We start from the raw sequence: 12,660 nt of genomic DNA on the forward strand, positions 1-12,660 counted from the left end.
TAGTGTTATGTTTCCTAAAGATTTATTATTTTAAAATTGCCGTTTCGAACGCAACCGCTTAACCGGCTTGGCTTTTCTGAGAATGCCCATGATCTTAATCTTTTCCATTGTCCAGGGCTGGCAAGGAATTTTCCTATTTTTGTTGTCCTTTTCTGTTTTATACAAACGAAATTTTAGTAACAGATTGTTGTTCATTTAGCAAAACAACTCTATATGAATATCTTTATAATTTTAAGTGAAATTCTCTAGTATATTGGCAACGGCCTTGTTAACTGATTAAAAGTATTGTGTAAGCTTTCTGAAACAGCTCTGTAGAGTGGGACGTTCGAACAATATATGTTGAATCTGCTATAGCCATTTGAACAACGCTACGAAACTTCGAACTCAAGCGTTATGTTACGCTTGTTGAAATATCACAGGTATCTTTGTTAAAGTTGTTCTGTTACCTGTGTAAGATGTTTTTTGATGTTAGGTAACTTTTGTTTGGAAACGTTTTACTTTGTAAATTCATCATCTAAATATTTTTTTCATTTTGATGTAATGTGTGTTTTCCTTATTTTGCGACGTTAAAAATATACCATTCAGATGTTATAAACGTCAATTGTAAGAAGAAACGAAACGGAGAAACGAACGTGGCTGCAGTTATACGTTATACCGGTTATAAATATCCTTCTACAGAAAATTCTTTAATGTCACTTAAAATGGCACGCATCGTTTATAGGATAAGCAATGCGTCAAGGTCAAAAAAGTCTGGAATCATATCTCATTCTAGGTTTACTTTGTGATCTGCATCTGATATACTTGCCTTACTCGTTCGCCCAGAAAGCTTAACTTCATACTTCAAGTTTGTTCGTTTCTCTTTTCTCCATAAAAAGCAGAACCACCTTATGTTACAGCAGCACACATACGTGATACCCCCTTTAATATGGACAATAGATTCGTGCGCACTGTCTATTGTAAAAAGGTTCTCATTGCCTATTAATGCATGTTAGTAGCGGATGGCTATTTGCGTGTAACTAGATTATGTTAATTTGTTTTCTAACTTTGTGCTTTTCACCTTAACGTACAGCATTTGTATTCATCTTGAGTCACTATCTTTAAACGTACAAGTTGATATGAGTCAGAGTTTAGGATCTATCATAAGAGTTTGTGGATCAAATCAATAAGAATATGTATAAGTGGTAACGGTAACATCTGTGTTATGAGAGATAAAGTGATGCAATCACGATAAACAGCAAAAAACATATGCTTGTTTTGCGTTGAAGAACTGTTTTTCAGTCGCGAAAGCCGCAGGGCAACCAAACTACCTTTTTAAGTGTATTTCCACCAAAAACAGGAATAGCACTTTTCGGTTTCATCAGAGTCAGTTTATGTGTAAACTGTCATAAAGCATATGACCACTTAGTCATGCTGCACTAGCCATCAGGTGTCTGTTAAACTGTATCGTTGAGTGCATGTAAGATTTCTGACATCAAGGCCGCGGTTGTTACATCAGGAGATGAATTATGCATTATTGCAGCCTCTGTTTAAATTTGTTCTTGTTTGTGCGGTTAATATGTTGTCTCATAGTTTAAGTCGTTCACACTAGTGAGGCAATAGATTTGAAAAGAAGTTGTAGTTTGTTGTGGTAGCGAAAAAGTGGTGACTAAAATGCAACAAGAAACAAATCAATCCAATTATTAAATAGTAAATTTGAACCATAGCTATAGTATCGGAAAATGATCGGTTCGTAAAACATCGTTGAAAATCGCTGACCATTTAAAGTGCCTTGACCTGTTGTGACTCAGAGAAAATGGCGTGTTGAATGCTGTCATCGGGTAAAATAAGTCGGCAGAGGTAGGTAAAACACTTTAGATACAGACTGATTGATGTCTTCATCCGCCGGCAAACCTAACCCAAAATACGGTCCATTGAGGTTGAATGCTGTTTGTCATCAATATCAATAAACCTTGTATAGATACGTTTAGATGACCCCAGACCATACATATCCCGTAACGGGCTTTAAGAAAACGACCTGGCGTAAACCCGAAAGAAGGTCAAAGGATACAGCTCAAGATACATCTTGGTAATAACAGCATCAGTGCATCTAAAGGTAAAGGTTGCACTTGGTTCATCTGGGTTTAAACCCTAACAGTTTCCTGTTAAATTTCCACCTTTTGTTAGGTTTTGTGTGACAAGCTGTTTTTTTGACCTGACTGATTGTTGTCGAAAATTTATTGCCTATGGTGGTTTGGCTTCTCCAGACACTGGTCTGAAATGTTTGCGGTGAAACAAAACACCTTAAAGTCATTTACATAGAGAATGTCGTTAGATAGTGGTGTGTTGCTTGTGTTGTTGCTAAACGACTGATAATACTTAGCTATAGTCAACACCTATCACATGTGTTCGTTACTATTGCACAATATATTATCACGTTTCTCAAATGTTACATTTCAAGGACCTATATCAAAATACTTTGTCTTTCGATTTTAAGCAACTTTCTGTTTCGAAACAAATTACAAAACCGCTCAGACAAATAGTTTGTTAGAAACAAAACATGATTATAGAGAACGTGATTATTGTTACAAATTGTAAAAAAGTTTGCTGGTTTAAGACCTTAGATCTAAATTCTAATTTTTTTTTTGGAACCGAACTGCTAAATTCTATTCAGTGACAGCCACAACATTCCCCTACTTGACATTTCGTGACAAGCGCTGTGTCATGTTTTGCTCGTAAAGTCTAATGTAATGACTGTGGGTATACCACTCCTTGTTACAGCACATCACGGGATTTTTGTGGGTACAGATTCTGAACATTACCTACATGTTGTTCGTTACTGCGACCATCTATTTAGTTTATCTTCTTAAAAACGGAAAGTTGCACAATTAAAGACCTATTTTTAGCGTTATGTTGATTAATGAATGGGCACTTGTCTTTTATAGCGTACATAGTTCTGAAAATGTCCTAACATGGTTTGTTGTATAGCTTGTAACAATGCTAGGTTTGTTGCAAAAATGGAGTAAAGTCGTGATTTAAAGTATCGCGGGATTTTGAACGGGTATTTTCTGCCCATTACGGCAATTACAAACCCAATAAGGACATCGATATAGGTCAATAGTTTCCAAAGTCAAGTGTTGGATATTTATTTAAAAATGCAATTCCACTGCAATTATTGGCTTGTTAAATTTAAGTCAGCTTAAATATTGTCCTATTGGAAAACTTACATTAGTGTAATTTAACACGTTTATAAATTATAAACTAAAACAGTAAAATAATGAATGCTTTAAAAATTAAAAAGCGTTTATAGCTCAACAATGTGCAACAATGCAGTGTAAGTTACTATCATTTAAAAAAATGCACAAAATACGAGTAAAATCGCTTACCTTTATCATGTTACCAATGCGTAACGACTTGATCAGGACAGACATGTGACAAAGAACCCCGAGTGACGTCACGGCATGACTTCCGATATGCAAGGGAAGTCTGCTTGGGGACCGGAAAAATATGCAATGCTTCCTCTCATTGCCGCTATGACGTCACAGACAGGCTGCGCGATTTTTGATGAGTGGCAGTGCTTGGTGATTGAGGTGAAGTTCGGCCCGCGGCTAATTGCCGAAAATTTTTTGACAGCGCTCGCGTGTAGCTTTTCGATTATGTGAAAGACGTAATGTGAAATAACGCTTGTTCGATTGTTATCTTATACCAGTAAACAAAGACTTACGGAAATTTGAAAACCCTTTTGTTTTATTGTTGTCACTTTCGCTAACCAGGGAATTTCATGTTTGAAAAGGTCGTACCACATTTGAGTTCTATTTCGGGATCAACGAAAAAACAATTTGCCGAGTTGGAATTTTCTGCACGACAAAGACGCCTACTACATATAAGGTTTTGAGGCTTTGTTTAAACAAAATGACGTTGTCGCGCGGTTGTCGCGCGGTGTACTGAGGTTTCTTTATGATTTATTTGTAGTTTCCGACTATTTACAACCGTTATGTCATGGTTTGGCTTGTGCCGTGTTGTGACTTGTACATGTCAGCTGCAATGGCAATTTGTTCCCCCCGCCCAGAGAAGTTTGACCTTAGAAATGGACACTGAGAGCAAAAAAGGCGACAGCAGGTTAAATAAAAAGCCCTGTATCACAGAAGGTGTTAGATAGTTGGCTTCGATAGGATAGGCGACGAACGTATATTGTTGATTTGCATCAAGATTCTGCTACAATTTTATAAGATTGTTACTCGGTCTATGCAGTCGGGAATTGGTTATGTCATTTATATGTTCAATTTCACAAAGTAAACGTTTATATATTAAACTAAACCCTCAAACTCTATAAACTTGTAATATCAATGGACCTTTACGTATTTTTAGTTTGTAAGCTTTGAAAAATCGAAGTACCGTTTTGGTCTTTGACAAACTATATCTAACTCGATGTTTACATTTGTTTCAGCAGATTTCCAATAAAGTAATCATGTCTAATATATCAATGGACGGTCTGGAATGCACTAATACCTCTGGTCCATACTGTGGAATATACGATGCCGGACGAATTGTTGACGCCATATTCCTGGTGATCTTAACAGTTGTCGGCACTGTTGGAAATTTCCTTGTCATCTTTTCTATCATCTGCGCAAGAAGAGTGAACAAGAATGGAAACGTATTCATTATTAATCTGGCTTTGGCTGATTTGATTGTGAGTATTTGGAAAGGAATGTTTAGGCAATAAGAAAAAATATTAATTAAAGACAGTTTTGGTTGTACGTTTAGGTTTTGATTTGCTTAACTTAAAGTCGCAACAATGAACATGGTAAAAAACAAGGATTTTTTGACTATTTTTTATGCATATTTGATCATATCATATTAAATACACATTTTAAAGTATAATATCTTGTCAAACAAGGCTTGTGGTATAAATGAAAATAGAAAATGTGTAAGTTTATGTTCAGGATAATTAATAAACTTATGTGTTGTTAAACGTGAGCGAAAAATACAACACACTGCATTCCGATAACGATTGGTTCCGGCATGTCCAGGATACCTCTGTGGTTAACAATCCTCGAATCGATGCTAATGTTTTAACGCTAAACGGTCGATACACGCATTTTTAGCTAATTTACCAAAAAAAGAGAAAACGTTTGAACACGCCGTCAATATCATGGCTTGAATATAATAAAAACGCAGAAGAATCATGGTGGTTTGTGTTGGATAGCTCGATATTCAGAATAAAAATTAATATACAGCGGTTTATGCTTTCGTGTCAAATAAATATTCATGTTTCCTTTTTGAGCGAAATTATTCATTCCTAAATAAATAAAAATGTAACTTAAGACTTGTTCCTGTTTTATTGAATTTTTAATCCTATTGCTAAATTATTGCTTTAAAACATACCAAGGTGAACTGCTGCATGTTAAAATGGTGGGTAATTGTTTGTGGCTGTTACTTTCACAAATTAAACAAGATAATACTTTTTGTTTACTGTATTGGGTAATATTACTTCGGGGAAAAGTTGGAGTAGAAAAAACTGGCAAATAGTTACAATTAAGCACCCCAGGAGCAGCATAGCATTGTAACTCACTCCAGACAAAATTTAGACTAAAACAATTGTAAGAAATACGGTCCAACAATTTCTTTGTACCAGAATTCCGTGCGAAAACAATTTATTACTTTAAACTGTCGTGTTTCAGGTGACCGGATTTTTTACCCCAACAGTGGTTGCAAACGTCATCCGAACAACAAATGCCTTGAGTGACACAGCCTGTGACGTAGCCGGTTACCTAGTAACAGTGTCTTGTGTGTGTTCCGCAAGCAACCTCATGAGTATAGCATTCAACAGGTAACCATATTTTTATTCTACATTCTGCGCAAATCAATCTAAACAAAATCGCCATAGTCTTATGAATGTTATCTAATGTGTAAGCCTTTAGAATATTGCAATGAATTACTCCCAAAAACGCAAGAGATAAATTATTTTAATCGCTCATAGCACGACACGACAATATTTTTAGTTTTTTAGATTATCCTACATTTGATTGCCGGGGGATTTGAGAATAGTACTTGTTTTTTTCACTTAAAACTGTACCACCAAGCAAATCTTGTATTTGGACAAAGGAGAATTTGAGCCTTATCAATTGCCCTCAATAAAAAGATTTATATCTGATCACGAACTATATCAGATAGGAAATCTACGAAATTCCCCTAAAAAGATTGTTACGGAAATATTTTATCGTTTCTGGTGGTGCAGCGATAGCAATACACACAACACACGACTATATATTTCCATGTTTCAGGTATTGGGCTGTGGTTCGGCAACCAACATACAACAAGGTTTTTACAAAGCGTCGCATCTACCTCCTCGCCATTTTGAACTGGGTGTGGGCAAATCTTCTTATTATGCCAACCCTTCTCGGATGGACCCATTTGGAGTAAGTTAAATACTTGCATTATTGCATTGGTTCGTAAAAAACGTCTGATCGAACACCCATGGATTTGGGGTCTAATTAAGCTAGTGTAAAGCCACAAGGCTACGAAAATGTGTACTGCACTTAAAGTGGCTCTAAGTTTATCTATACTGTTTTTTAAACGTTTATGTGTGTGACCAAAGCTTGTACAATGGTTTTCGGTGTACTCCGAACCTTATTTGTCAGACGAATAACGACAGAACATTGGCCATAGACCAAGGTTATCATGCCGGACTATAGCACACGCTCCTGTGCTTATTCCTTATATAATTCGTATGGATATAGTAAATGCATGTGTATAATTTCGAAGACATAATTGCTAGTCATTGAAGCTATACTTATAATAGATATGATCATAGTACCTTTATGATACGAACTGTCAACACGCCTACTAAGAAACGTTTAATCTTACATTTGCATTTTGTAGTGTAGCATACAAACATCCGGTGTGGTAACTAGAACTAAGTTGACCGATTCGAGTTTAAGCACGTGTGGATTAATTGTCTTGCAGGTACGGAACAGGCATGATGCTCTGTTCATATGACAACGTCAGTGCACCCGGATATAACGCGTTTGTGTTGATTCTGGCTATTGCCTTTCCAATTACTGCCATCGTGTTCTTCTACTGGCGTTTATTCAGGTAAGCCAGAAAAACTTACAAAATAACTTCTTTTTAAACATTCGAAATAAATAAGGAATAAATTTATAAACGGTCTACTGAAACTGAAATATAATAAAAGCACACTTTAATTTAAAAACAAGATCAGAAAAAGTCAGTTTTTGAATGAACAAAAAACGAGAAATTAACGGATAAATTAAATAAAAGTAAAATCTATTGTCTGTAAGGCCAAAACAAACTCGTTTATTGATATCGCAATGAAACTGAAAACAGAAAGGTAAGCAAAACAAAAAACGTAATCGTAAATGAAAATCAAAAATGATACTAATATGCGCTCGAGGCGTGGTAATACCTTCTTTAACGTAATATGCCTGAATTCTCTTGTGATGAATAAACCACATATATGTGGAAGATTGGCGCTAAATACTCTCGCATTGCCGACTTATAAGAGGATTTAAGTCTACATATGGGTATAAGTTACAACACAAACTTAATTGCTGATGTCAAATATTTTTGACAGTTTCGTCAATAGGAATACTTAGTATTCACATTAATCTGCTGGTGGTCTTCAAAAAACAGTAAGATCAACACATTACAACATTCTGAAGTAAAAAACGTGTTTAATTGATTTTCTTAAGTTGTAATAAAACTTGCTCTACCTATATCCGTTTACCATTTTTGAACCTGTTTTGGTTGATTTATGTAATGTTGGAAAATGGTAGTACACATATTGACTGTAGCTTCGAATGGTTTAAAGAACACAATAGCAGACGCTAGTCTTTAAGAACTTAGTCAAATAAACCATCTCATTTGATAAGCAGTTTCGATTACCCAAAGTTCTGAATTTCCCACTACTACTAAACAGTGAGCATTGGTCCACCAATACCAGGCATATTCACACACCAGCCTTTTTAAGTGTGCCAAATTGTCAACTTGGACAACTTTCTGGGTGGTTTAATACTTTACTAGTTGTATGAATTAAAAATTAAAATCAGCAATTAACATTCTGACATAAAAAACAAATGTGGCTATTCCACCAATCAAAGAGATCTAAACATATTTCTTTTGACTCAGTGCTGTTAAAAAGCGGGGGAAAGTTGTGAAAAAGATGAGCAGTCATACAAATTCCGGACTACGTAATATGGAACAACGCCAGCTGAAGAAACAATTGAACTTGGCTAAAACACTTTCAATCGCTGTCATTGCTTATGTTGTTTCCTGGACTCCATACGGTATCCTTATCATTCTACCGCAAGATCTGGTCCCCCCACTTGCAAAACGAGTAAGTAAAGAAGTTTTTAATTAAAACTATTTCTTCTTTACAGTCAAGCTTTAATTAGGGCCGTTTGCTCATTTGCCAAGGAAGCAAAGAGACCATATCCTCCATTTTTTTTAAATTGTTCATATTCATAAAGCACAGTTAATACGTTTCTCTCGTCGTGTACATTCTCTAACACGAATTTATTTTTTCTTTAGATTGCATCTCGCTTGATCCTCACGAATTCGGTGGTAAATTTCATAATTTACGGTGTGATGAACCCGACTTACAGGAAAGGATACAAAAGGCTGTTGTCCTTTATGTTCTGTTGCAAAACCGGAAAAGGGTAAGTTTTGAGACCTTTGGTGATCAAACATTTCAAAGTCAAAACACCAAATTACAATAATGCAACCAATACCATCTGTCCGACCCGACCTATTGAATTTCACATATTTGTTATTAAACTTATCTTGAAAAAGATATATAAACTCCTTATTCGGCCTAAGTTAATTATACTATGTAAAAGCTAAGGTTGGTATTTTTTAGAAAATGGAAGAGCGAAATGGACTCCAGTACTACTGGCCAACCTTCCACTGTCAGAAGCCGATTCAAGTCAAGATTTATGAAATCCGTAAGTACACTCATTACTTTATGTTTTCGAGAAATGTTTTGACCAAAACACAAGCTTGCTTTTTGAACGATTTTTTTTCCTTTACAATTTTGTCATTGAAAAATGGTTAAAAGCGTTTGCATTTCTCAGGGTGAATCGCCAGGAAAATCGCCTAGCTCGGTGTCAAGGAAAGGCAATTTCCGCTCAGGAACACCCAGCGGTTCCAACGACACTTTGAATGCTATTTGACTGACATGTTTTGACCTACCTACATGTTCTGGTCGTTGCATGTTAAATGTTGGTATCATCAACACTGTATGGATGTTGTTGTAACCTTTGAGGTAAAGTTGTCGGGCAGCGCTTTTTGATCGGGACTTAAGTTTGAATAAAACTGGTTTGATTCGGGCCTGACTTTACACTTGGCCTTTTCTGTGCCGCAATTTTGTTTCGGACCTAAATTGAACTTTGTTTTATAAAACTTTCGCGTTCGATTTATGCGTTTGGTTTGTACTACTTGGCTCGGGCCCCAGTTTCAGGCCTGTCTGCAACTCCGTGGTGGTGTAAAGATGTGTGGTAAAAGAAAAGTTGCCCCCAAAATATTCTTAAAACAGACAACTTAAAACAACTGTTTACATACTTCTTTAGTGGTAGGTTAAATTCTGATTAGTCTAACTCTAGTTAATCACAAGTAAGCAATAATTTATCACCGAGGCAACCTGACAGGGGTTCGTGTTATGAAGCGCCATGATCCGTTTCCCATCAATAATAAATAATACCATTATCAAAAAGTGCATATTACCTTAAAGTAACACTTTATAAGTTCAATGACGCCAAACAGGTCGAAAAGGTTTTTATTATAGTTGTTATTGTATTTTTTGTTTTATTGAACTACGTGCTGATGTTTTGTTGCACTATTCTTGTGGTATGGTCTAGTATAAGTGTGCTGTTTTTATTCTTTATTTTTGTGCCCATCCTTTATTTTGTTGTATGAGTTCGTACTCGATTTCTTGTTTAAACGTTAATAAGAAAAATACAAAACAAAAACAGTTTTGTTGATACCCCTGCCTGCTTTAACAAGTCATTGGATTTACAGTTACACGCGATTAAAAGACTTACAATTTTTATACTTTCTCACAGATACTGATGATGTTGATAAGGCGAAATATCAATATCCTAAAACATTTATCTGTATCCATACTATTCCTTTGTCTCAAAAACCTTGTGCTTGAGCGACACATAGTGGTATATTATTTTAGTTTAAATCAAACACTTAAAAGCGCTATTGGTATAACATCGTGCGGTTTCGCATAAAATGCACAATCTGGGGTAGGAACTTGGCCGAATGGTCTGGCGCGCCTGACCCACATACAGACATAAAAAAAAACCTTAATCGGGATTCGTCCCCGGGAGTGTCCTGGGTTCGAACCCCGTGAAAAAAAAAATGCACAATCTAGGGCAGGAACTTGGCCGAACGGTCTGGCGCGCCTGACCCATATACAGACATAAAAAACCTGATCGGGATTCGTCCCCGGGAGAGTCCTGGGTTCGAACCCCGTGAAAAAAAAATGCACAATCTAGGGCAGGAACTTGGCCGAATGGTCCGGCGCGCCTGACCCATGTACAAACATAAAAAAACGACCGGGCTTCGTCCCTGGGAGTGTCCTGGGTTCGAACCCCATGAAAAAAAACATGCAGAATCTTCGGGCAGGAACTTGGCCGAATGGTCCGGCGCGCCTGATCCATACACAGACATAAAAAAACCATCGGGCTTCGTCCCCGGGAGTGTCTTGGGTTCGAACCCCATGAAAAAAAACGCATAATCTCCTGTGTAGCTGCTTTTTGATGCAAGTTTCTTTTTACACTTCTGCTTATGAAAACAGCAGAAAAGAAAAAATATGCATTAGTTTTAGTTTTTTTTTTCGAGCTGAACTATACACCTTAGCTTTGTAAATAGGAAAGGAAATGGCATGCGGAGTTTTCTTAATTATTCCTTTTCGATGTTCCATAACACGCTCGGCAGGCGAACTGACTTGCTGTGAACTTCAAAACCATGTTTACAAACCATTGGGGAATGAATTATTTAAAACATAAAAGCCTTAGATACGCCAGGCCCATTGAAGGCGCTATACCGAATCAGCCGGTCACCAAGCATTCACCACCATATGGCAAGGCGTAGGCTAGAAAAATCTAGCCTGCGGTGGGATTCGAACCCACGACAGGAGTCTTTCCGTTCGGCGAACGGTGCTTGTGATTCGACTTTCGGCGGATTCTCCACTGGCCCTGTGTAGCTCAGTTGGTAGAGAGCGAGTCCCGGAAAGACTCCTGTCGTGGGTTCGAATCCCACCGCAGGCTAGATTTTTCTAGCCTACGCCTTGCCATATGGTGGTGAATGCTTGGTGACCGGCTGATTCGGTATAGCGCCTTCAATGGGCCTGGTGTACTGTGATTTATAAATGAGTGTGCTGTGATCGCTGGTCTGCATAGACGCTTCAGGGCTGATCCCAGTTATGAATTTATGTTCATCTTAAAAGCCTTAGATTGAATTATCCGATTTGTCACGCATCACACAGCAAAAAGTATGTCATCGTACTTAAAAAGCAAAATGCTTTTATGTCGGGAGCTTAATTGGGTAAAGCTTTGCATTGATTTGACATGTCTCAGTACTAATACCCTTTCGTCTGTCCATTATCTTTTAATTGTGGATTAACGTCTTAAAAAGATGCTGCAAATAAAAAAGTCTCTAGAATACAAATCTCTGTGTGAAATAGATTCTTCGATTGGGTTATCAGATTGTACAAGGTATATACCATAGAAAGAGCTGTAACTAGGACAGACTTTGAGTGGAACGGGCTTGTTTCGGGTCTAATTTTACATTCGGCTTCAATTTACCAACTTTTGTGCCTACTTCGGCTATGCATTTTCTACAAAACAAGTTAGGGTTTAGTTACTACTCTGAACTGTGTAATGTTCTTAATGATCGTTTAGTAAGTGTTAAAGGATAGTATGGAATTTTGTATGTTTAAGCAAGAACCTAATAGCATTATACCAATATTAAAAATAATATATTGAAGAAAATACGAAAAGACTTACCAAGTCGTCATCAATTTGAATGTGCTTTCGTCTTGTCAAAATGATTGATTCAAAAACTCGGTCATAGCATTCTAGGTCAGTTCACACGTGTAATTACTGGCACCACGCGTCTCTGCAGAAGTAATTGAACTTCAGCGATTGACCAATTGCTTGTATTCGGATGTTGTTCATGCTGCATTTCGCTCCTAGCGTGTGTGGCGATTGGCATACAACAAACCACTGCCACATTCGGTTTTCTGTCAACTGGGAGCGTGTAGACTGTTAGTTTTTGTACAAAGCTTGTTTTTTGTGTGCGAGACCTAGGCTACCGTAAGTTTTAAGAGACCTAGTTTACTGTAAGTTTCGAAAATGCGATCTGCGCAGGTAAATTTAAATGTAAAATGGTCGATGAGCATAAGGTTCGTGTCCCTTGTCAGTTGGGTCGTCGCCATTTCACACTGCGTGAGAACTATTACTCGCTGCGTTGAATAAGTGCAATCAAATTAAGGTGAAGCTATTTTGGGGCACAGAAAGTTCAGATAAAGTGGAATGTGCATATATCTGAACCAGTATTCACTTTTCTTAATTGTTTCACCTTTTAACTGTTGAAGAGTATTTGTTTTGGCCTGAGTAGTAATTATACTCTGAATGAATAGAAAGGAATGGAGTATGT

General features: G+C 37.1%; 1 protein-coding gene across 2 annotated transcripts; it reads left to right on the forward strand.

Annotated features, from left to right (window-relative positions):
• The first annotated feature begins 202 nt into the window (after positions 1 to 202).
• LOC145215318 (melatonin receptor type 1B-B-like) lies at positions 203 to 9,976 on the forward strand. 2 transcript variants are annotated; one of them, XM_080084002.1, is made up of 9 exons: positions 203 to 419; positions 4,424 to 4,666; positions 5,658 to 5,806; positions 6,261 to 6,395; positions 6,943 to 7,071; positions 8,125 to 8,332; positions 8,527 to 8,654; positions 8,855 to 8,939; positions 9,069 to 9,976. In XM_080084002.1, exons 2-9 carry the CDS (start codon positions 4,445 to 4,447, stop codon positions 9,165 to 9,167), a joined length of 1,155 nt encoding a protein of 384 aa, XP_079940128.1. In that variant the 5' UTR covers positions 203 to 419; positions 4,424 to 4,444; the 3' UTR covers positions 9,168 to 9,976. The 2 variants fall into 2 exon arrangements, with proteins under 2 accessions (XP_079940128.1, XP_079940126.1); XM_080084000.1 differs by having other exon boundaries at positions 4,427 to 4,666.
• The last annotated feature ends 2,684 nt before the right edge of the window (positions 9,977 to 12,660 follow it).

This window comes from Phallusia mammillata, chromosome 2 (genome assembly GCF_965637545.1).
Source record: "Phallusia mammillata chromosome 2, kaPhaMamm4.hap1.1, whole genome shotgun sequence".
Lineage (NCBI taxonomy): Eukaryota > Metazoa > Chordata > Ascidiacea > Phlebobranchia > Ascidiidae > Phallusia > Phallusia mammillata.